This window comes from Balaenoptera borealis, assembly GCF_965194805.1.
Source record: "Balaenoptera borealis genome assembly, chromosome: 16".
In the NCBI taxonomy this organism is placed as follows: Eukaryota; Metazoa; Chordata; class Mammalia; order Artiodactyla; family Balaenopteridae; genus Balaenoptera; species Balaenoptera borealis.
Window position 1 is genome coordinate 5657912 of NC_138872.1, and position 26029 is coordinate 5683940.

The 26029-nt window shown below is 47.3% G+C and overlaps 1 protein-coding gene across 1 annotated transcript in view; it reads left to right on the forward strand.

Annotated features, from left to right (window-relative positions):
* The window catches only part of LOC309612973 (transcriptional repressor CTCFL-like), a 42978-nt gene extending 23930 nt beyond the window's left edge, over positions 1–19048 (forward strand). Inside the window, exon 8 of the mRNA XM_082359344.1 lies at positions 1640–19048. Within this exon, the coding sequence (XP_082215470.1) occupies positions 1640–1788 (149 nt within the window). The 3' untranslated portion in view covers positions 1789–19048. The remainder of the gene's footprint in view (positions 1–1639) is intronic.
* Positions 19049–26029: the final 6981 nt, after the last annotated feature.

Genomic DNA, 26029 nt, shown 5'->3' on the forward strand with positions numbered 1-26029 from the left:
AAATGCAGTATCTTCTTTGTGCCTAAATGGTTTGGCACAATTCTTCCTGAATAAGAGTAGCCTTCACTAGAGGCCTTGAAATCGTCACCCTCGGTTGGTGACATTTCTGCCGGGGAGCAGAGTTCAAGTCTAAGGGCTTCCAGCCTGGGCACCGGCCTCCGCAGTTGCAGGGCAGCCCCTCGCCCTCATTAATCCTGAGCTGACGTCTCCCCAGCGTGCTTTCTGGACGTTGACATTGAAAGAACAGAAAAAAAATTTTTTAGTGATGAAGAGTGGGTCCCCACGTGCGTCTTCTCCCCCATTTACTTACACTAGTCTTTGAAACAGGACCGTTCTGTCGACGAGCTCTGGGAAGGGCCCTGGAGACACGGCTGGCGTTGGCTGTTCATGAGCCAGAAGGGCAGAAAGGGCAAAGCTCTTGCAGGTTTAAAAATCGGGGATGAAAAGACTGGATATATTAAAACGTTTTGCATATCGAAGAGGGTCAGCTGTGTATTCAAAGCAAAGTGTGAATTGAGACAAGTAACCTGACTTGTATTAGCCAAAAAGAGGACTTAATTCGCACTTCAGGGGTTTTTTTTAACCTGCATCCTCCAGGTAATCGTCTCACTTCTACTTTTGCTGTGTTAGTGGGTCAGCGTGTCCCCCACCAGGTCCTCGGTAGATTTCTGCAAGTTACTGTCAGACGGCACCTATTCCGCGACTCTTGTGTTCATTTTCGTACACAGGGCCTGGGTCTTATTCCTCTCCCCCCCTCCCCCGCCGCCCAAATGCTTCAGGGAACCATAAGCAAAACTATGCTGCAACAAGTTTGAAGTCACATGCGATAAAAGCCTTCTTCTGCACGGGGCCCTCTGTCTCTCATTCCCCATGCCTCGTCAGTGACTTTCCGCGGGTCTTCTTGGGGAGGAATTTGGAAAATGGGTAGGGGGTTGGATGTGGATGTGAGCCTCTGTTTTTAGACTCCCAACGTTGGGCTGACTGTTTAGAAGCTGCTGGAAGGAGGGCAGGGATGGTCACGGATCTGAGTGTGGCTCCCAGTGTGTACCTAGCAGGACGCTTGACCCGGAGGTGACTCGGGGTATGTTGCTTAGCTGATGGGACAGGTGTCCCGAGAGCAGCTGGCCTTTTTCATTTCATCAGTGTCATTCCGTGGGCACCAGGACAAGACTTGTGTGAGCGGTCCGGCCACTAATTCACAGGATCTGCATTCACCTTAGGCCGTGGTTCTCAGCGGGAGGTGATTTTGCCCCCCAGGGCACAGGTGCCTGTGTCTGGTGGCATTTCTGGTTGCCACAGCTGGGGGAGGGTGCTTCTGGCACCCCGCGGGTGAAGGCCAGGGAGGCAGCTAGCCACCTAATGGTGCGCAGGACAGGTCCCCACAGCAGGGAACCCTCCGGCCCTAAATGTCTGCAGAGCTGAGGTTGAGAAGCCCTGCCTTAAAGCTGAGGTTGAGAAGCCCTGCCTTAAAGAGTTGAGATCAGGATATTTGTACTGTCCTATAAATGGAAGTATTGTTTTCTAAAATGCTGTGCTAAAAATTCAGCGATTGTTTCCAAAATACAGTTGCACCGTTTATCAATTCTGATTTCTTGGCTGCTTTATTTTAAATTTGCCAACCCTGTGCCTTTTCCCCAAGAAGCCGCTGCCGAGGAGGCCTCCCTGGTGAGCGGAGAGCAGTACCCGGGAGGGCTGGTTCCCATCGACTTCGGAGAAGCCACGGCTGGAGGCGAGGACCTGGATGAAGACATGACCTGTGAGATGATCCTGGCCATGATGGAGAAGTGATGGGGAGTCAGGGTTCAGTGTTACAACATGTTGTTCTTAATGCGCGTCACGAGGGTTTAGCACCGTCTGTGAAACAGTTAAATTCATGACAACGGATGGTCACAGTTTTTCCAGAGCTTGTGGTAGCGCCTAGAATTGTTTGCCTGTTTTCAGTTGGGTATTTCAGAAACGCTGCAGGTATTTGATAAAGGGCCCAAATCCTGAATTGGAGGATGAAACCTCAAACCTATTAATTCATTCACTTGATACTGTCAGGGTGGCCCACAATGAATGAGCAGTGATTTTTGGATAATAGTCATTTCCATGATAACGTAGACTACTTAGTGCTTCAGCAAACAGGCAAAGCTGGGAAACTACAGGTTGAATTGTACACACCCATGATATTTCTGATACTATGAGTTTTAAACATAAAAGACTAATTTTATACAAATGAATTATCCATAAAACTTAAAGCTACCATAATACTTTTAATTAGTTCTAAATTCAATGCAAAGGACCCTAATGGTATTTTTAAAAACTGAGTAGAAAAAGAGAAACCTCAGATTAGACTGGAAAGTGATGAGCAATTTTTTTACTGGGGCAGATCAGCAGGGCTCGCTTTGAGATTTTGTATTCTTTCTTAATTTTCTTTGGCAGGTATGAAGTCCCCCCATTACATTCCGTTATAGCTTATTAGTATATCAGTTTGTCACCCTTTTGTTTTGCTAAAACGCCTTTGTTTATATTTTTAAAATAATTGGCCGAGTGAGAAGAAACAGAAAAATCTGATAATGAAAAGGTGTACTTGCAGAGAATTTGTACTTTTTTAGAGCACCTATAATGAGTATTTCTCTTTTGCCACACCAAAGAGATTTTCCCACATTCGAGCAGCGCATGAAATGCCTCTTTAGTACTTAAAATTAACTAGTACCTATCTTTATACTGAGTCGTATTTTTCTTCTTTTCTTAGCTCAGCAGCTGCTTTTGCTGTGAACTCCCCTCCACCCCATATTTTAAAATCATTGATAGGTCCTAAGTTCAAATTCTTTTTTTTTTTCAGCTTTATTGCGATATAATTGACAAATAAAATTGTAAGGTATTCAAAGTGTACCTTGTGATGATTTGATATACAATTTGATGTATGTGTGCATTGTGAAAGAATTTCTCCCATCTAATTGACTAAATTCAAATTCTTAAAATGCTGATCTGCTGTGAAAATACCCCAAGTTCAGAAGCCCCATGTAAGGTGAACATATGGAAGCAATTTCCCAGCAGGAAAGGCAGTATATTCTTTTTATGACAGTGAATTAATTGAAATCACATAATAAGACTAAAACCCCACGGTCTGTTGTATGCTATAATTGGGCCTATTTGAACTTTTGCAGTAGTTTCTTATTCTTTGACTGTTGTTTACAGAGGTTTTTGCAAAACAAAATAAAATAAAATGACTTAAAATTGCCTTTCTTTGTTATATGTGAATGACGGTTCTGAAAAAACGTCTTCTTTGCCTGGTGGGGATGTGGAGAAACTGGAACCCTTGTGCGTTGTTGGTAGACATGTAAAATGGTGCAGATTCTATGGAAACACTATGGTGATTCCTCAAAAAATTAAAAATAGAATTACCACGTGATTCAGCAATATGGGGATAGACCCAAAAGAATTGAAAGCAGGGTCTTGAAGAGATATTTGTACACCCATGTTCATGGAAGCAATATTCACAGTAGCCAAAAGGTGGAAGTAACTCAGATGTCCATAGATAAATGGATAAACAAAATATGGTCTGTCCATACAATGGAATATCATTAAAAAGGAAGGAAATTTTGACACCTGCTACAGCATGGATGAACCTTGAGGATATTCTGCTAAGTGAAATAAGCCAGCCTCAAAAGGACAAATACTGTATGATTCCACTTATGTGAGCTCCCTAGAGGAGTCAAGTTCATAGAGACAGAAAGCAGAATGGTGGCTGCCAGGGGCCTAGGGGAGGGGGAGGGGGAATTATTGTCTAATGAGGACAGAGTTTCAGTTTGGGAAGACGAAAAGGGTTCCAGAGATTGGTTGCAAAGTGAATGTACTTAACACTGCTGAACTGTACGCTTAAAATGGGTAAGATGCTAAACTTCATGTCATGGATTTTACTAGCATGTAAGTTTTTTAATTTAAAAAGAACAGATAACATAAGAAACATGGTTTGAAAATGTAAACCCCGTTGGTATGTAGACACCATCAAAAACTCCCCAGAAACAGTCTTTCATAGGTAATTTTCAGCGTTTTGCATGTATAACATCTGGATGAGCTATTAGGTAGAATTAAGTTCAGATGCTCGGCTTTGATTCCATTATGTGCCCAGATTCCCACTGACGCCTGGATCAAAGGAGAAATTCCTGATGCCTTTGACTTCTGTGACAGGAGAAATGACACCAGTCTCCACAAGAGGGCAGTGGTTTCTTTCTTTTCAAACACGGAGACGGACGCCAGACCTTGGAGACAGTTAACAAACCCAAGTTATTACAGTCTTGCCAATTCGTTTGATCACTTTCGTACGACACAGAAAAGTGAGTAAAAAGCTGTGTCTTTAGTAGTAACAGGAGGGTTTCTGGTCCTTGAGGTTGCTCAGTGAGAAAAGGGCTTTTCCAGGACCTGGAAGAGAAGACACTCGTGGCCCTGGGGTCAGGATGCCCAGAGAGAGACCGCCTTCGACATAGTTCTGCGAATCCAGCAGGAAATCATTCTGGAAGGCACTCCTCTTGCACAATTCAATGCCTCTTTTTTGGGGCAAGGGTGTTCAAATTACAACATTGTTTGACAACAGTTCTACTATATAAAGGATGCTTTTTAAACACACCTGAGGCTTGACTGTTGCCTCTGTTGTTTGAGATCAGTCACTGAAAGGGTTGGGACCACAAGGGGGGTTAGTCCTGATGGAACTCAAGCAGCTTACATTATAAAGTTCGACAGCCTTGTGAAAATGGCAGGAGTTTCTTATTTTCCAGGTATTATTTCCAGTATAAATGTTATGCATTTGGCTAACCATTGATCATCTTACTGAATAGCCCCTGGGAATGTATCCTTTATGACGATCAGTCTTTAGTGGGCAGTGCTATTTATACTTAAACATGTTCAATGAACAGCCTTAGGACCTTTGGCTTATCAAACCGACTGTTTCTACATTTCCCCAATTTTTTTCATTGCAGTTTATTTTTAATTGAGTGTATCAGATAAAACAGATTTTAAGGGGCAGCCTCGTTTACGGTGCTACTTAAGTAGCTTTTGTCTAATTTCCAAGGCATGGCTGCAATGATGAGGCTCATTTCCATAAATCATTGTCTTTTATAGTATGCACAATTTAGGATGTCAAAAGACATATATGCTTGTTTTCCTGAGCAGTTGCAGGTAAGTACTATACGGGATGCTTACCATGCTTGTTGAGACAAAAAAAATGCAGTAAAGGGAAAAAAAACTCTTAACTGAGCCACAGTGGCTGGGAGCCAGCCATGGGAGACCATATAGGAAGACTACAGATAGCTCTCATGGTGGAATATTCCTCAGAGAAGCAGCCAAATGACAGCCGGCACGTGATGTCATTTCCTGTTAATGAAGCGTGACAGTTTGTTGAAGAGTCCAAAGGTCACCGATTAAAAGACTCATCCAGATAATTATTATAATTGTATCCCAAGGCCTGAACTATAAGTATCAGGGAAAGTAATAACAGAAAACAGCACGCCAGACAATGAATTACTTTAAATCAATCAACATCCGTCACTAACTTGATTGGAAAAGCTGTGTTTCACCTTTTCCAAGGTAGCCCTTTCATTTAATGGCCATTTCAAAACTTTAAATGAATTTGTGGAGAGAAGCTCAACTAGTATTTCAAAGCATGAGAACCGCTTTACCCCCTAAAAATGAGAGTAACATGCTTATGGCATTGAAATCGTCGGTGAATACTGACAAAATAATTCTAAAAGGGATCCTAGGATTTTTCTACGACATAAAAATATTTTGTCAGTTAAATAATTTATCTTAAGCAGAAAGAAGAGTTTCACTACACAGGCACGCCCAAGGTTTGCTGCTGGTGTAGAAGGGTTTAAGTACAGCTGCCCCAGGTGTCAAAAATCAATTTTAAATGGAATATAGGGACAAATAGGCTTTTTCTGTCCTGGCCACAGAGTGTCACTAGCAAGCCTAATGCCAACTCCCTAAATAAAAAAGCTAATATTTGAAAGTAGTCGTCTTTCGAAGGAGCTAGAGGAAGTTGAAATTTTATTAATGGATGTGCCCAACTTAACAGTGAAATCCCTGGAACATTTTCTGCTGGGACAAGCCCTGGAGACCGAAGTGTCACCCGGCATGACCGTCTCCCTAGAAGTGGCCGCAATTGTTGACCACTCTTTTTTAACTTTGTGCGCCTGGATTTTAGAATGTGATCCCAAAGCTGTGGATATTCAAGATCGTATGCGTGAACCCATGTTACAGCTGATTCCTGAATTCCCTCGGAAGCCCCAGCACGAAATGGAAGTAATGTTTCAGGACGTGGGAAGATCAGCTGGGTTCACGAGCCACAGCAGGAGCCTGGCATCTTTGCTGGAGGAGCTGGGGGGTGGGGAGGGGTGTTTTCAGGGATGGATGGCGTGGCTGGAGCTGCAGGTGGGCAGTGAGGACAGCGGGACAGCCCCGCCTGGACTGAAGCCTGTGTCTGCCGGCGACACCCCAGGTCTCTGGGGTGCGTCTGCTCCAGTGGCAGCCCGTCTCTGCAGAGGGCCTGGGGCCTGCTCGGAGCAGCAGCGTCGCCTGTTGCTTGGGCGTGTACTTCTCACTGCACTGGTCACCTGGTCCCCCACTGGCCTCGGCCAGCGTGAGGCCCCAGCGTGGCTCTATGTCCCACCACGCAACACACCTGACCGTCACCTGCTCCCGTCACGGGGGCGGGGGTGGAATCCCAGCTCCTCCAAGGCCCTTGACCATGGAGGTTCAGAAATCTCTCTGGGCGTTGGGACTGTCCAGGGGCTTGTGAACTGGACACCCCAGTCCACGGAATTAGCAGCTCCAAGTGGCACCGGAGAATCAGGCAGTATTGTGGCAAAGCCACCTCGGCATCATCCGCCCTCCAGACTGGGTTTCTTCCCTGTTTTCACCAATGTCGGGAAAACTGAAGATGCTTTTAATACCAGGACCTAAGCATTTCCCTCTGGGTGGTTCTACCCCAAAGAGCAGCTCAGCAGTTCTCAGGTGGCCTGTCAACTGGTTTTTGTCCCACAGGGAACGGAAGAAGACAGAGCCTCTGGAAGCGACATGTGAGCTGTGTTCTGGAATTTGCGGGGCCTCCTCCGTGGTTTGGCACCGAGATCGCACGCTCAGGTGGCCTGGGACAGCTGTTTCACGGTGGCAGCGCGTGACCCATGGCAAGGGGAGGGAGATGGCAGGAAGATCCGGGATCTGCCAACGGTACAGCAGTTCCTATCAGGCTGCCGGTAAATGTGTCACGTAGAGCACGAACGTTTGAAAATGCATTTGTCTGACTTTGCAAACTTTGCATTTGTCCTGTGTCAGGCTAAGAGTCCACTTTGGATAACACAGACCCATTTCAGAATAAGAACAGCTGGATCTTCTTAAAAATTATTCTTACCATTTATTGCAACAGGTAGGATAATGTCAGGACGGATGGATGGGTGTGTACAGGTAGATACTTGCTCACATTTTTTTAAATTTTGTTTTTAAAAAATTTCATGAAGAATCAGAAATTAGTCATGGGAATATGGGGCCTTTAAATGTTGGCCAGATAGAAATTAATTTACTAATCACAACTTTTTATCTAAGTGAAATGGATATTAGAATTCTTCTTGGTGCTATTTTCCAACAATACATTTTTTTTACATATTTTTAATTTTTGAGGCATAAGTTACATAGAGTGAAATCCCCCCTTTTAAGTGTACAATTCTGAGTTTTGACAAACGAATGGCCATGTAACCACCACCCCGAATCCCACTGTGCTCCTTTGTTGCTACCCAGCTCCCGAGCCATAGCAATCACTGGTTTCTTTATGTCCCTACGGTCGTCATTTCCAGAATGTCATATAGATGGAATCATATGTTTCCACTCAATTACACTATATATTTGAGTCTGGCTTCTTTTACTCAATGTAATGACTTTGAGATTCAGCCTTGCTGTTTCCTGGATTATTTGTTAACTTCTTTCTACTGTGGGATAATATTCCATTGTATGGCTATTCTACAGTTTGCCTGTCTATTCGCCAGGTCAAGGACATTTGAGTCGTTCCCACTTTGGGCGGATTATGAACAAAGCTGTTATAAACATTTGTGTACAGGTTTTGCGCAAATATATATTTTCATTTCTCTTGAGGTGAGATCTCTAGGTCATAAGACAGAAGTTGTTTAACTTGATAAGAAACTACCAAACCAGTTCCCAAAGTGGACACACCTGTATTCCCACCAGCCAGGTATGAGTGGTCAAGTTGCCCACATCCTCGCCTTCACTTGGTATTGTCAGGGGGTTGTTTTGTTTTGTTTTGAGCTGTCCTAGTAGGTGTGTAGTGACATTGTGGTTTTAGTTTGCATTTCACTAATATCTAGTACGTTTGAAAATCTTTCTATGGGCTAACTTGCCATCTGCATATCTTCCCTGATGAAATATCTGGTCAAATCTTTTAACCATTTTTTAAATTGGGTTGAGAGTTATTTATAGATTCTGGACACAAGTTCTTTACCAGACGTATGTTTTGCAAGTATTTTCTCTCTGTTTTCTCTTTTCATTCTCTTAATGGTGTTTCTCAAAGAGCAAATTTTTTTAAAAATTTTTTGATGATGTCTCATTTATCCTTTTTTTTGGTGGTGAATCATTCTTTTAGTGTCCTGGCTAAGACATCTTTGCATAACGCAAGGTCACAAAGAATTTTTTCTAGGCTTACTTCTAGAAGTTTCGTAATTTTATGTTTTGCGTGAAAGTCAAGGATCCATTGTGAGTCAAATTTTGTTTATGATACAAGGTGTGGATCAAGGTTTCTTTTTCACATATGGATGACCAATTGTTCCAGCACCATTTGTTGAAAAAACCATCCTTTGTCCATTGAATTCCCTTTGCAGCTGTGTTGAAAGTAAATTGGCCACACATGTGAGATCTATTTCTGGTTTCCATTCTGTTCCACTGATCCGGCTTTCATCAGTACCACACTGTCTTGATTACTGTGGCTTTATAGCAAGCATCAAAATTAGAAAATGTGAGTCCTCCAACGTTGTACTTCTTTCCCAAAATTGTTTTGGTTATTCTAGATCTGTTGCCTCTCCATATAAATTTACAAATCCATTTGTTGATTTGTACAAAAGATGTACAAATTTGTACATTTTGTTGGACAAAAGTACATTTTGGAGGGGATGAATTTACAGATCTGTTTGGGAAGAATTTATCATTTTAACAATATTGAGTCTTCCAATCCATGAACACCATATATCTCTCCACTTACTTAGGTTTTTTATTTTGTTCATCATTGTTTTGTAGACTTCAGTGTACAGATCTTGCACAGATGTTAGAACTTCTACTGAGCTTTTCATGAGGTTTTTCTTTTGTTGGTACTATTGTAAATGGTACTGTTTTTAGAATTTCAGTTTCCTATTGTTCCTTGCTAGCATAGAGAAATACAGTTGAGTTTTGTATATTGATCTTGTATCCTGCAACCTTACCAAACTCACTTGTTATTAGTTCTGGCAATTTGTTTGTAGATGCCTTGGTATTTTCTAAATAGGCAATCATGCCATCTGCAAATAGAGACAATTTTATTTTTTCCCTTCTCCAATCTGTCTATGTTTTTATTTTCTTGCCATATTGCTCTAGCTAGGGCCTCCAGTATGATTTTGAATAGGAGTAGTGAGAGTAGACATTTTTGCCTACTTCCCAATTTACACTGAGCCTTTTGCCATTAAGTAAGATGTTAGCTGTCGGTGTTTTGTAGATGCCCTTTATTGCACTGAGGACATTTCTTTCTATTACCAGTTTGCTGAGAATTAATCATGAATGAGTACTGAATTCTGCCAAATGCTTTTTCTACATTAATTAAGATGATTATATGCTTTTTATGTATCTGCCAATATTATAGATTACACTGACTGATTTTCCAATGTTGAACAGCCTCGCATTCCAGGATGAATTCACTTGGTCATGATGTATTATCTTTATTATATTTTGCTGGATTTGACTTGATAATATTTTGCTGACGATTCTTTTATTTATGTACACTAGCAATACTGGTCCATCGTTTTCTTGTAATATCTTTGGTATTAGGGTAATGCTAGCCTCAAGAAATGAGTTGGGAAGTGTTCCCTCCTCTTCAGTTTTCTAGAAGAGTTTGTATAGAATTAGGATTATTTCTTCCTTGAATGGTAGTATTTACCAGTGAAGGCACCTTGTCTGGAGTTTACTTTGTTAGAAAGTTTTAACTGTGGATTCCATGTCTTTAATAGCTATGGGATTATTCAGATTAACTATTCCTTCTTGAGTGGGCTTTGGTAGTCCATGTCTTTCAGGCATTTGTCCATTTCACCTAAGTTGTCAAATTTTAGGACATAAAGTTGTTCATAACATTCCTATATTATCCTTCTCATGTCTGTAGAGTCTATAGCAATGTTCTCTCTTTCATTCTTAATACTGCTAATTTCTGTCTTCTCTCTTTTTGTCATGGTCAGTCCGGCTAGAGGTTTATCAATTTTGTTGGTCTTTTCAAGTAGCCAGCTTTTAGTTTCATTAATTTTCTCCCTCATTTTTCCTGATTTTAATTTCATTGATTTCTGCTCTTATCTTTATAATTTCATCCCTTCTGGTTAAATTTGCCATTCTTTTTCTAGTTTCTTAAGGTAGAAGTTTGGATAATTCATTTGAGATGTTTCTTATTTTCTAACATAAGCACTTGATGTTATAAAATTCCCTCCCAGCACTGCTTTAGTTGCATTTTACAAATCTTGATATGTTATATTTTTATTTTTAGTTCAGAATATTTTCTACTTTCCCTTGAGATTTCCACTTTGACCCATGGGTTATTTAGAAGTGCATTTAATTTTTAAATATTTGGGAATTTTCCATATACCTTTCGGTTTGTGAATTCTAGATTTATTACATTACGGTCAGAGCATGAACTTTGTATGCTATCATTTCTCTTAAATTTGTTAGGGTTTGTTTGGTGGCCCAGAATATGGTCTATCTTGGTGACTGTTCCATGTGCACTTGAGAAAACTGTGTATCCTGTTGTTGAGTGGCGTGTTCTAAAATGTCACTTAGGTCACATTATTGATAGTGCCGTCCGGGTCTTTTATATCTTTACTGATTTTCTGTCTGTTTGTTCTTTCAATAACTTAGAGAAGAGTGTTGAGGTCTTCAACTATAATCGTGGATTTGTCTATTTATCCTTTCAGTTTTTCTTCATATATTTTGAAAAGGCATACCTGCCTCAACTTGGGACCTTGTGTTATTAAATGCTGTGCCCATCACTTGCTAAAACCATCTTGCACAGTTGCAAGTTGTTAAGAAATGAGTGCTCAGAACAAAGGCCTTGAACATTAGGGCTTCTGGGAGGGGCAGAGTCTCCTTCATTGCTGGCGGCAGAGCATTTGGGCTCAGCTACCAGCAGGGCCTCTCGGTCTTCCAGGTGTCAGAGACGAATGTACAAGAAGGGCTGATTCCAAGGTGGGGCAGGGGATCTGAGCTCAGGACCCTACCCCACTGCCAGGTGACCTTGGACCCTGATTTCCTCAAGTGAGTTGACACCCATAAATGGAATGTCCTTGCTAGATGCTGGGGAAACCAAAGGAGATCAACTGTGGTTCTTGCCCCGAGGATGCTACAATCTCTCCTTCCTGTTACTTGGGGTCCCTGAAGAGCAGATGGGGCCCTGCATGCATTATCAGGCCTCCTTTCAGCACCATGCCCGTAAATGTTTAACCACAGTTTTGGGTGGGGGAGCCATATTTGCAGCGTTTGCCAATTTCCATGGTGTGAATACTCCCAACCATGGCGGGTTTCAAGCTACCAGCGTGACTCACCGTGTGTGGAGTGGGGAGACACACAGGCACATGCTGTCCTACAGCATTTCCACTGTACAGAGACAATAGAGATAAATAACCCCAAGGTCATGGATAATAGCAAAGTGTAGTGAAATAATTAGGGAGAGGTAAGTGCCGAGTATTGATTACCTTTGGTTTTAATATAACTCATTTAATGGTAAGTTTATATAATTTAGTTTTAATATTGGCCATGTTTGACAACTGCTATGCAAAACTCCTGCGAATTCAGCCATCAGCTTGTGTGGATTCATAAGGGTGCTACCTCATTTGCTTGCAGAGACCCAATCACGACTCAGAGAACCTCAGACGAACCTCAGACAAGCTTGGCCAATGGGAATGAATTCGTTGGTGTGACAGAGGTTCCAGAGTAGCTCTTAAGCAGAGGGTCTTGGGTTCTCTGTTTTTAACAATGTCTGCAGTAACCTCTCTGCTAGCTGTGAGACCTAGCCCTGAAGAACCAGGGCCGTGCAGTGCTCTGATTGGCCAGCCTTGACCACGCCCCTCCCTGGAACTGGGGGTGGAGTCAGCACCCAGTGGACCAGAGCAGGGAGCAATAGTGTCCCTGGCACATCTGAAAGCATTAGGGCAGTGGTCCCCAACCTTTTTGGCCCCAGGGACCAGTTTCATGGAAAACAATTTTTCCACAGACCAGGGAAGGGGATGGTTTTGGGATGATTCAAGCACATTACATTTATTGTGCACTTTATTGCTATTATTATTACGTTGTAATATATAATGAAATAATTATACAACTCACCATAATGCAGAATCAGTGGGAGCCCTGAGCTTGTCTTCACTTGCCACTCACTGATAGGGTTTTGATATGAGTCTGCAAGCAATTGATTTATTATGGTCTCTGTGCAGTCAAACCTCTCTGCTAATGATAATCTGTATTTGCAGCCGCTCCCCAGCTCCACCTCAGATGATCAGGCATTAGATTCTCATAGGGAGCACGCAACCTTGATCCCTCGCATGTGCAGTTCACAGTAGGGTTCACGCTCCTACGAGAATCTAATGCCACTGATCTGACAGCAGGCAGAGCTCAGGCGGTAATGCGAGTGATGGGGAGCGGCTGTAAATACAGATGAAGCTTCATTCACCTGCTGCTCACCTCCTACCGTGCGACCCGTTTCCTAACAGGCCACGGACCGGGTACCGGCCTGGGGGTTGGGGACCCCTGCATTAGGGAATGGGGAGTGCATGTCCAGTTGTCAGAAACAGTGAGGGACCATCACACAAAGCCTCAGAAACCTTCAGCTAACTGTAAAATCCCACGTGAGCATTTGGCTTGTGGCTTTTCAATCTTGGGATATATTTAAACTTTTTGGTGCTCAAGGTTTTCAAATTTCAGAAGTTATCCACACTTGTTTTAAACAGTAAATATAAAGCTTTGTTTATATAAATATAAAGGACAGAGTTACTCATCTCCCCAGCCTCCAGCTCCACACCCTAACCCACCCGACCCCCCAATTGCCATTGTTAGCAGCCTGCCCCATGCCCCTCTCTGGGCTATGCAGTTCCAGACACACATACACACGGGGGGGTTGTTTTGTTCTTTGCAGAAGTAGACCCAGACACACATGTGATTCTGCAACTTGCTTTCTCTCACTGTGAGATAAATCTTGGGCGTCTCACCAGTCGGTAGACAGACCCCGGCATACATTAGGGTGGGCTCTAGCTGGACTGGTGGGGAGAAGGGGGGCTTTTCATTCATTACTCCTACCGAGGGCGTGGAAGTGCAAAGACCTCTTGTGATTTCTAAATTTGGTCAGAGTGTATGAGGCTGTGCAGGGTGCCTGTGTGCTAAAAATACCAGCCCGGGTCTGGGGTGGAGACTGCACATTCAGAGAAGACAAAACGGGGACGCCCACGGTGGCAGCGCATCTGAGGTCCTTGGCAAACATCTTCAGGCTTCTCCAAAGAGCCTCGGCCTCTCTACACTGAAACCCACGCCCCAGGCCGCAGCGGTGCCTGTCTCCAGGTGACCAGGGTACGTATTCTAGAAGCTGTGCCCAACTGAGTCACCTCCCCGCCCCCCTCTTGGTTATGTTAACCTGTCATTCAGTACCACCTCAGGATTTGGGCCATATCTGGGTACCACTGCACAGATACTTACTTATTTCCAACTCACTTTTAGAAAATCAAATACATTTATTTTTAAATAAAACTTCACAACTACAATAAATGGAAAACCAAGATCGCTTGTCATAAATAGTTATGATATATAGATAAGTAGATAATGTACATCACGATAGTACATGATATTGTTGTTGTTATTAACACGTTTGAGCATTTGCTCTGTGCCGGGCTCTGTTCTAATCTAAATATGAACTCATTTAATCCTTACAACAGCTCCCCGAGGGAGGTGCAGGGTGACCCCCTTTCTACTGTCCCTCATCTTGCAAATGAGAAAAGGAGGCTCAGAGTAGCAGCACCTTAAAATAGACAGGTCACTACCAAAACCAAAGACAGGGACACCTCGATTGTCCAGGTGCCTGTGGGCGGGGAACCTCAGCTGTGCTGGACTTTGAATTCGCTTCCGACATTTGCTTCACTCATTCACTCATTCATCTCTTCAACAAGTGTTTACTGAGCACCTACTGTGTGCCGCGTGCTGGGGATGGGGAGGGGGGATTCTGTCTCTGCCCTCCATGAGCTCTGTCTGGTAGTGGAGAGGGTGCATGTGGTGGGTGCTTCAGAGCTGCAGTGCGGGGGAGGGGAAAGGGCATTCACCAGCCTAGGCTTGGGGGTGGGGGTCAGGGTGCTGGACCAAGTTTCTAAACTTTTCAAGAAGAATAGGAGCTGGGTGAAGTAAGGGAAGAGGAGAGGGGAACATGGTGATTCAGGTGCATTCAAAAGATGAATTCAAGTCAGTTTCATGTCCTCACCGGAGACCCCTATTGTGAACAGACTGAAAGAAGGAAACCTCAGTTTCCTCATCTGTAAAATGGGAATAATGGGACCAGCTTCATAGAGTTATATCCGTGAGGATGAATGTGTCACACAGTTTGTAAAGCATTCTGGCGGTTCCTGCCACAGAGTAAATGCTCAAAATGTCACTAATAATAATGATGATAATTATTACTGTTTCTGGCAAGTGATGGTGTTTTCCATTTACCAAAGCAGTGTTGAAAAGTTCTTTTTAAGTATTTTTGATTCAAATAAATGAGTTTACAAGTGGCACGCTTCACCTGAAACTAAGACAATATTATAAACCGACTATAAGTCAAAAAAAAAAGAAGTAAAAAATAGAAGTGGCCCTCTTGCAGTGAGTTTAAGTTAATATCCATATTACCATGTTTGTCTTCATTTGCATACATCCTGAATTTTACAAGCACACAAAAAATTAACCTGTAACTTCCACCTGTCCTTTTGTCTTCCTGAGGCTTTATTTAGAACGAAGTGGAAATCCAACACCATTCTTCCAAACTAATAACAATTCATTTACTTGATGGGGGATTTCAATTCCTTACCAAATGGCACCAGCAATCTAACAATGAACAATATTTCTAAGTAGCACAGCTCACAACGTGGGGCTCCCTAGATCTGACTTAGACGGCGAAACATTTATCTTTACGACTAAAGTTTCTCTTCGCAAAGCCACATGGTTTTGCAAGGACATCTATTGGAGGAGCCAATAGAAGCTGAGTTTTTCTTCAGCTCTCCCGCCTCTAAACATGCTCACCTGGTGTCTGTGAGGAAGGTGGTATCTGGGGGGAAGTTAAAAATCTGGAAGTATTGTTTAATCAGATGACAGAAGAGCGAGCGTAGGCTCTGAGGAAGACCAGCCTGGCCTAGGATTCCAGCTCCCACCTCCCATTTGTAAGCGATGACGAACTAGTTACTGCCTCTGAGCTTCATCTCCTCGTCTGAGAGATGGGTTACTAAACCTCTCTGTGCCTCAGTTTCCCTCTCTGCAGGACAGGCCACCTCTTGGACTCTTGAGGTCGTGAAACGAGACAATACAGGGAAATGCGTTTGGCACGGACCTGGTGCTTAGTGCTAAGTGAATGTTTTCCGTTATTGTTATTATGTTAATAACGTCTATAGCCTGAGGACGATCCCACGTGGCCGCAGGGGGCTTGAGGGCGACGTGGGGTGATGCTGGACGGCATCTGCCCTTTAGAAGCAACTCTAGAATTTTGGACAGAGCCGTGAACAGGCATCCACAGCGCTGAGGGGGGTGTGGAAATCTGAGGTCAAAGCCATCTCAGGTGGACCGTAAAAGGCAGAGAGTTCAACGGAAAGAGGATGGAGGTTGCTGCTTTTTAGAACTTTTATTCACAGGAAATGCAAGCCTGGGAGACACTAGTGCCCCCCGCCAGCTTCCCTGCGCCCACCCTCTACCCCCGGCCACCGTGCACACACATCACCCAAATGAAGCCCACAGCTGATGCAGGGTGCCCACCGAGCCCACAGCTGGAGTGTGAGCGCAGAGCTTCAAGCGTGGTCCCGTAACAGTAATAATAGTCATCAGGAGCCCATGGGCGATGGGCTAGGCCTAGTCCAAGATGTTTACACTGATTACCTCACCTCATCTTCACAACCATCCCTTAGGGGAAATGCCATCATTATTCACCTTCTGCAAATGCAGAAAGCAAGGCTCAGAAGAAGTGAAGACACATGCCCCAGGTCACACAGCTCAAAGACGGAGCCAGGATTGCAACCTGGGCAGCGAGACTCCGCGAGGCTCTAGGGGAGAATCCATTTGCCTGCCTTTTCCAGCGTCTGGAGGCTGCCCAAATCCCTTGGCTCACGGCCTCTTCCATCTTCAAAGCCAGGAAAGGCCGGTCTTGGTTTTCTCACTCTGACACTGACTCTCCTGCCTCTGTCTTCCACATTTAAAGGACCCCGTGATGACATTGGCCCAGCTGGATAATCCAGGACAATCTCCCTGTTTTAAAGTTGGCTGATTAGCAACATTAATTCCACCTGCAACTTTAATTTCCCTGCCACATAAGGGGACGTCACAGGTTATAGGGATTAGGACGGGGACATCTTTGGGGGGCCGTTATTCTGCCTACCACAGCAACCCTGAGTAAATGACTCCACCTCTCAGAATCTCTTGCCTCGTCTCTAAAAAGAGCAATAATGTCTAACCCCCATGGATATCGCAGTGAAGAAAAGCGATAATAGACATGAAACCAAGATCTGAAACTGGCCACTGACAGGCTACATCCAACCAATGGACATGACTACTCACTCCCCCCCCCCTTTAATATGAATTAATTGCTGGTGTTTTAAAACGAGCTAATTTCCCACTAAAATTCAGAGTTCCTGTTTCTCTTGACTCATCAGAAGCTCTCGCCCACTGGGCCTGCTTCCCAGGACACTGGCCATCATCTGCATTGAGTTTGGCTGCCCCTTTAGGACGGGCCATGGTTCGCCAGTTCACCACAGTCCCCACCACTCCCTATCGCCTCTCAGTCCGCTTCCTACAATTACATGGCCTGCCTGGCCCCTGGAAGGAGCCCAGTTTTGTGACATTTGCCCAAAAAACACCCAGTATGCAGAAGATGTTAGATAAACAATAGTTAACGTTATTCCCATTCACAGAGATCCATTAACACGGGGATCCTCAAGTGTGGCCGTGCAGTAGAATTCCCTAGGGAATCCTAGTATCCCAGCTGCATCTAGACCAGGCCCTCTGGGGTGGGACCCGGCTCGGGATTGCTGAAGCTCTCCGGGGATGCCAGCCGTGGCGAGGGCCAAGAACTAGGGCATTCTCAGATGCTCGCTGAGGGTCAGATCTCAGGCAACCTCAGAATCTGCTCAGCAACTCAGAGAGAAAAAGATTGAGATCTGAAGTCAAGGGCTGTGGAGCAGACCCTTCCGGAAGCTTCCAGCACTCAGGCAACCCTTCACAGTGGCTGGGGTGGGCTCCTCAGACCGGTGCCTGGCAAACTAGCTTCCGTTTCTTCTATTCTCACGCCCCTGGAGCCCCTCCTGGCTGCTTTCTGAGGGATCAGGGTCCCCTCTGCTTTCCATTCCAGAGATAGGAAACCTCCATGCTGCTCCTTTGCTGCTTGGGGGGGTGCTGACATCTGAATGTCCTGGTAACTCAGATGCAGGATCAGAGTGTGTTTTCGTTACTCGTGATGAGAAAGAAGCAAGCCATTTATTCAATGTACAGATCGCGTCCACAAGTATTTATAGAGCACCTGGTGTATGCAGAACACTATGTGCTGGGGAGAAAACAGACTGAGACCCTCTCCCTTGGCAGAGCTTACAGTCCAAGAAGTAAAGAGAGAAGTAAAATGCCCGGTGGGCAGAGCGTGGTCTGTGCTGTGGAGAAAAATACAGCAAGGATAGGGTAGGGAGTGCTAGGGAGGGAAAGATGGATTTCATATGTTTTTTTTCAAAAGATGGCCCAAGAATTTGACATTTGAACAAAGAGGAAGTGAGTTGTGTGAGAGAGGGATGCCAGGCAGGGGGCACAGCACGTGCAAAGGCCCTGGGGTCGGAGCAGCAATACCCATGATGTCCTCATCACAACAGCACCCTGTGGTTGGTAGAATGACCACCCTGACTTTACAGACAAAGAGGCTCAAGAAGGCTGAATAGCTAGGCCAAGTTCAGCCAATGGGATTCTAAGCCAGGATTCGAACTTGGGCTCTCCAGGTTTCATCTTGTCTCTGCTGAATGCTAGGTTGGCCCCTCCTGCAAGTTAATTAGCATCATCACTATAACCCTACCCTCCCCCGACCCCATCCCACAGCCTGTGGGGGAAGGAAGGGGGCGCAGAGAGTTCCAGCCGCTTGCTGGGCAGCAGAGGAGGCCGGAGGGCTTCCACTCGTGTTGCATCTCGTGTTCTCCGGAGTAAATCCTGACGTTTCTCCACGTGGAGGCATCCTTTGGAAAGGACAGCCTGGGCTGTCAGGTCCCCACAGAAGGGGTCAGGGTGACGAACAAGGTGGGGAGGGGAGGGAGGAAGAGAGGGAGAGGGGAAGCGGAGAGAGAGAGACACACACACACACACACAGAGACAGAGAGACAGAGAGGAGAGAGGAAGCAGAGCAGGAGGGAAAGCCAGCAGCGGCTCTCTCCACCACCCCACGGGGTGCGGGCTCCCCTCCTGCCCTTGATGGAGGGTCCCTAACTCAGCTCCTTGGAAGGACCCAGTGGCCGCAGCCTCCCCTTCCAGAGCAGGTGACAGGAACGGTGCTGCCCTGGCCTGGGGAGGCTCATGGCTCATTTGCATATGCAAAGAGGCTCCGTGTCCAGAGGGGAGGCCAGGCCAGGCCAGGGTCTGGCAGATGTTGGGGGGCTGGTTCAGGGATCTTCAGCCCCCATCTCCGCCCCCAGAGATCCCTGCCCCCGAGCTGTTTGTCCTCACACTCAGCCTGGCCCTGACAAGGCTACTTGACCTTGAAGCCAGGCCTGCCACAAAAAATCACTCTACGTTACTGGTGATGAGAACGTGTAACGTAGAGTTACCAAGAACCTCACCTAAGGAGCGAAGAAAGGAGGGGGAGAGGGCGGAGGAAGGAAGGAAAGAAAAGGGAAGGAAGGTTGTGGGTGCAGGATTGCATTGCAACTGCAGGAGAGCAAGGCAAAATCAAAGCAGCCTGAACAGTGAGTGGGAGGGATGCCGAGCTGAGGACGCCACCTGGGGGGTGGGCTTGCCTACCCCAGCCCTGAGCTCGACCCACCACCGCAGCATCTCCTGGATCCACGCAACCACCTGTGAGGTAGGTCGCCACGTCCATTTCACAGATGGGGAAACTGAGGCTCACCAGTGGGAGAAAGAAGACGGAGAACCCAGGACATGGTCACCAATGCTGAGGACCCCCTCGGAAAATAGCCGCTACCCATGTGTGCAGCTCAGGACAGTGACAGCAACTGATCGGGCAGCCACTTTGACAAGACCTGTTATTCAGCCTGGTGCTTTGAGGCTCTGGTGGCGCCACAGGAAGGGAATATGCAAAATCAAAGGCAGCTGAGCCTGGGGGGCGTTTTACAGCGCTCCCCTTTATAAAAATGTCCTTAAATTTGCTTTTAATATTTTTTAACAGAGAAAAAGAGAGACTTTGAGAGACCGAGTTAATTTGAAGGGAGAGTTGTTTAAACAGAAGGGAGAGCTTTTCAGCTGGGAGGCGATAGGATTTCTAAAGGGACCTCACACCTGAGCTGTGAACCTCTGCGCAGCCAGAGTTCTCACGTGTAAAATGAGAGGTTCAGCTGAACCCCCAATCCCACCCCCCCACAGGACCAAGTCACCCCAGGGCCACAATTCAAATGCCCCCTGGGTCAGGCAGGTGCAAAATGGGCAAGTAGGGAAAGGCAGGAACTGCATTTTCACGTGAACATTCCTCTTGATTCTAACATATTAGGAGCTGATTTGCAATTTTCAGAAACAATCCCATTTGCTGGAAAATGCCGTCTGCAGCTGGATTTGCCTGTGGGCCTCCATCTCCCATCTCAGCTGCTCTGGGTTCCCTCTTGGTTCTCCTCAGAACAGTGTGTCTCTCCGAGGCTTTCCAGGACGCAGAAGAGCTAGGAGCAGTCTCCTTTTACAGGACTCTGAGAGCACAGGTCTGAGGAGCTCCAGGGCCAGGCCGGTGCTGGGCTTGGAATCCTTATCCGCCCTTATCATCCAGCTCTGAGCCGCTGGACTCGGGGTGCCTGGAAGCATTGGAGAAGCCCAGGAATGTTACCACTGGCGACACCTGCTGAGTCCAGGCAGCCCGTGGAAGGTAAAAATAGGACATCAGCGGCAGGCTGCAGGGGAAGCAGGTTCTTGCTCCACAAACCCCTCCGTCTCTTCCTCTGCCAGAGCCTCAGGGGCCCATTTCCCTAACATTTGCATGGCAGTTGTCTGGGTCCACAGTCCAAGTGCATGCAAATCCAAGTTCTGTGCCCCAACTCAACTCTTGATGGACGCAGTTCCCAGGAGAGCCCTGACCCGAGATGCCCCGGGGAGAGAGGGAGCAAATGTTCTTTCATCCCCCCAAATCCATACTAAGCACCTACTATGTGCAGGCAGTGTGCTAGGGGCTGGGTACTAGAGTGAGAGGCCAGCCCAGCTCCCCTGGGGCTTCCAGTCCAATGGGGAGACAGCCAGAGAGATCCGCCACGTGCCTAATATGTTAACGGGGGATGGATGTGAAGTGCAAGGGTGATGCCTAAAGCAGGATTGTGCGAGAATGTTCTTAGCAGCTTTATTTATAAGAGCCCCAAACTAGAAATAATCCAAATGCCCATCAACAGGGAATGGGGAAACAAAGGGTCGTGTATCTGATGGTGGAATATTCCCAGTCGCTGAGGACAGATGAGGCACCAGCCACAGGGGTGCATCTCCATGTGAGAAGGAGGCCAGACCAGGAGAACACACTGTGTGCTTCCATGCTTAGATCATTCGAAGGCAGGAAGAGTCAATGTGTGGAGCTGCAAATAAGGACAGTGGTAAGCCCAGGGTGGGACAGTGGGGACCAGAGGGGCACGAGGAAGCTTCTGGGGTCACGTCCTCTTTCCGGATGTGATTGCTGGTTACCCATGTGTTCCCTTTGTGAAGACCCATGCATCTGGTCGGTTAAGATTTGTGCACTTTTCTGTTTGTATATTTTACACCTCAATAAAAAGTTTACATAAAATAATAAAGGAGGGAAGTGGAGAGAGGGGGGTGGTCCAGGAAGTGAGGGTGCAGATAAAACACAGGACGCCCAGTTAAATTTGAATTTCGGATAAACAAGGCATCATTTTTTAGCAGAAGTAGGTCCTGAATATTGCTGGACCCACCAGGCGTGTTACTGGGAACCACAGCCCCAAGAACTGGGATCCCTCCATCACCTCTCACGGCCTCGGGTGGAGGTTTGTAAGTAGCACATCTGCTCCCCAGATGGGCCGCATTGGGGTGTGCCCAGCATGAACCCCAGGGCTCTGGGGACTCCCCAGGACAACTCAGCTCTGCACCAAGACCTGGAACTTGGGGTCAGGAAGTGGAAAACACCAGCAAGCCCCCCACAAGGACCCCCCTGTGTCCAAATGAAAATACAAAACGGGAATAACGTCAGAGCTGGACTCTTTGGAGTCTAATGGGTAACGGCCGCGAGGCAGTTCCTGAGTGTTCAGCAGACATTATGAGCCTCTGGTTTGATCAGCGGCAGCACTATTGAATGCTGACTCTGTGCCCACACGTGGGTGTGTGATTCCAGCACATAACCCAGAGGAGATGCTTCGTAAAAAGTCAGTTGACTCAATGAGCTCTCCCGTTGCTACAGTAACCCTCCTGGGGGGCTGTCACGGCCCCCCACCTACCACTTGGGTGGTGGCTTTGGAACACTCCCCTGCTTAAGCCTCAGTTTCTTTCTCTGCAAAACAGAGATAACGATAGTCACTGGCTCACTAGGCAGGGTTCCTCAGCCTCGGCACCACGGCCGTTTGGGCTGGATCACTCTGTGTTGTGGGGCTGTCCTGCACGGCGGGTGCTTTGCAACATCCCTGGCCTCTACTCACAGGATGCCAGTAGCAGCCCCTCCCGGCGGTGACAAGCAAAATGTCTCCAGACATCACCAACTGTCTTCTGGGGGACAAAATCACTGGCTGAAAAAGCCTCTGGGTTATCATGAAGACGAATGACATGATGTCTGCGAAGGACTCAGCAGAACCCCTGAGGACGAGGATTTGAACTCTGGTGTGTCTGACCACAAAGCCTGACCGTGCCCAGGGCTGCCCCGGGAGGCTTGCCGGGTGCGGATCTGATGCAGCATGTCTGGGGTGGGCCCGAGAGGCGGCCCCTGTATGAAGTGCACGAACCCTTGCGCTCGACGGCCTCCGGGGCTGCCCGTGGCCTTGAGGTGCTTATGGTCCAGAGCGGAGATAAAAAGGACACACACCACAGGATCTGCTGTACTACATTCTTTCACCTTTTCCGCATGCTGGAAAGTTTACATCATAAAAATCAGGTGGCAGTCAGAGGCAGCACATACATGAAGTCTTCAGTTCGAAAATTCAAATCAGTAAACTCTGACCCCCAGGCCGCCATCTGTCTGTGTAAGTCATGTTTGTTGGCGCCAGGGCTGGGTTTAGGGTGAGGCAAATAAGGCAGGGTGGTGCCAGCACAGGGCTGCAGCCTGTCTGTGTTAAACATTTTCATATTTTGTACCTCATGGATGTTTTTCGGCATTGATTTTGATATTTTTTAATTTGGCATCGTATTTATCTTGATGACAGCTTTTTCTGTGAGCAGGGCCATGCCTCACTCGCCTCACCTTAGCCCCAGCCCTGCTGGAAGGGTTCCAGAAGGGCTCTGTGCCCCCGGATGGAACCAACAGGGGCTCAGATGTGACATTGCCCTGTGTCTACACCCCACTTCTGCCCCCGGCTGGCTGTGTGGCTTTGGGCAGCAGCCTGAGCTCCGGGGCCTCAGTTTCCTTCCTGTGAAATGGGGCCAGTGAGGCTCACGCCGCCAAACCTGGCAGGGATAGTGCAGGAATTAAATGAGATAATATAGGCAGAAGCTTTTCAGAGAGCTGAAAAGTACTCACTATTGTCAGCTAGGAAGCAAAGTCAAGTTCACAACCACAGCACGGAGGCCAAGAAAATCCAGGGGAACCTTCGTGGGGCTGAGCTGGGTCATCGCAGGTGACTCTCGAAACGGGTCTGAAGGAATAAAGAAGGGCTCAGACAATCCAGAAGGACATTCGGGTGAAGGAGCCCTCAGAGGGCAAGGCTTAGCGGAAGGAGTTCTCCCAGCAGGCGGGACGCAGACAGCCACGTGCAGGGGCGCAGCCGGAGCTCAGCATGTCCACACGTCGGCAACAGAGGTCCTTCTCTCTGTGACCAGGAGGGAGGGGAAGTCCCAGGCCGGCGTAGATCACAGCGGAGAGCAGTCACCACGCCGGCAGCAACCGGCCCACGTGCCAGAGCCTCAGCAAGTAGGGAAGGACTTTCCCAGCACAATCTCCTTTGCCATGAACACCACGTGCCGTTTCAGAGGTGAGAACACGTGCTTCTGATGGTCCAGGCCTGGAGGGAGGGAGATACACACCAGGGCGGCCAGGATGCAGGAAACCAAACTGAAAATACATAGCAGAGGATTTGGGAATGGGCACCAGGAGACAAGGAGCCAGTGGTGGCCAACCTCGGAAATTCCAGCTTCAGACAGGCTGAGTCTCAAGAACCGCGGGGACCGCATGTGGGGTGGAGACAGGCCTGACAAGTTGTCCTCTGGACTGGAAGCAGCGGGTTCCTGCTGGGGGCCTGATCTGGGTGATGACGCCCCAAACTTCCCCAGAGGTGGCCCCAGGAGGCGTCCCCTTAAGTCACACAGGGCTGGCATGTCTTAAGATGCACCGTCTTGGGAGGCCTTCCCTCTGTGTCCACAGAAGTGGGTTGCGCAGCCCCGGGGGCACCGGCCCAGGGTGTTGTCTAGAACGTCAGCTTTATCTCCTTGATCTGCAGCTTTATCTCCTTGATCTGTGCTGTCAGCGCCATTATTATTCCCTTTTGCGGCTGAATGGAGTAAGGCTCAGAGAGGTGGTGTAACTTGCACTTTGGTCAACAGCTAATACAGGGGGAGAGGGATTCATGGCCAGCTCCGTCCTGCTCCAGAACAAATGCCTTCTACCCCACTGGCCTCTCCCCTGATGATTCACTTTTATCCACATCCCCTCAAAAGATGCTAAATATTCTCCTGCCCCCTCCAGTTTCTCAGCCTGTGAGGGTCGGAGGCTGTCCTTAGGGAAGCCCCCGGGACTTAGGGTTTCTGGGAATTGGAGGAACTCGCTTCCCCCAGGACAACACACCTGAGCCTTCCCCCCGCCCATCCACCTGGGCCTGTTGGGGAGGTGCGGCCTCCAGGAAGTCAGGCTGCTGGGGGGTTCAGTGTTGTGCTGAGGTCTGATTTCAGCAAGGAAATTGGCCAAGTCAGATTGCAGGATGTCAGAGAAGTTTCCTAAAAATCATGTAGCAAGAGAGGTAGAGAGGTGGGCGATACACCCTCCAGGGAGCAGCCCGGGAAGGCGTGGGGAAGGGGACACCCATAAACGCACGGTGTTTCCCGCAGCGCAGGGAATCGCACGCAACCTAAACTGAGACGGGGCTGTGAGCTCTGGTTGGACGACAAGGTGGAAGATGAATTATCATCGCAGCCATTTACGGCATCTGTATTCGTTTTCCTGTGTCTGACGCAACAATGCAGCACGAACCGGCTGGCTTAGAACAACAGAACTCTATTCTCTCACAGTTCTGGAAGCCAGAATCCAAAGTCACGCTGCTGGCAGAGCCTCTGTCCTTCTGCAGGCTCTGGGGGAGGGTCCTCTCCTGGCCTCTTCTGGTGGCCCCCGGGGTCCTGGGCTTGTGGCTGCCTCACTCCAGTCTCTGCCTCCATCATCACATGGCTTCTCCCTGTGTGTCTCCTCCTCTTCTCTTCTAAGGACACTCTGCATTGGACTTGGGGTCCACCCTGATCTAGGATGACTTCATTTTGAGATCCTTAACTTAATTACATCTGCAAAGATCCCTTTCCCAGTAAGGTCACATTCACAGGCTCCAGGGGTACATAGCTTTCAGGGGCCACCCTCAACCCGCTGCTAAGCCCTTCCCGTGTGCCAGATGCTGAACGGGCAAGGGAGGGCTTCCCGAGCACAGTCTCATTTGCAGGCGCTGTTTTGTACGTGAAAACATGAGCTTCCGAGAAAACAGTGAGTTGGCTGTGAAGCTGCAGCTGTGTCGGTTGAAGTCATCGCCTGGGGTTTCCTTCATCACCGAGTAAGAGGGGGCGGGGAGGGAGGGAGCTTGCAATGGCACATCCACTACCCTTTTGAGACGTTTTATATGGGAGGAAAATGTTGCACACCTACACGCGTACAAGTTTGAAAGCCGAGCATCTGGTCATTTTACGGATGGGGAAACCGAGGCTGGGATGGCTGAAAGCCGGAGAGTCAGAGTGACAGCCTCGGAGCCCAGGTGAGGTTGGCTGACCCCCGGGGGCATCTCATCCTGCCTTGAGCCTGGTCTCAAAAGGACATCCTCAAACACCTCCCGAAACTGTGGTTGAGAGGCTTCCAGGAGAAAATCCGCGCCTGAAGCCTTTTCCCTCACGCTCCTGGGCTGAACCTGTGTCCGAGCAGATGCAGGCCTGCTTCTCGGAGCAGAGTTGAGGCAGGCGCTCCACAGACGGCATCTGTTTGCACTCCTGGAATAAGCTTATCTTGCAGAGATTAAATCTGCTCTCAGGGCCGAATTAAAGTTTGATGAAA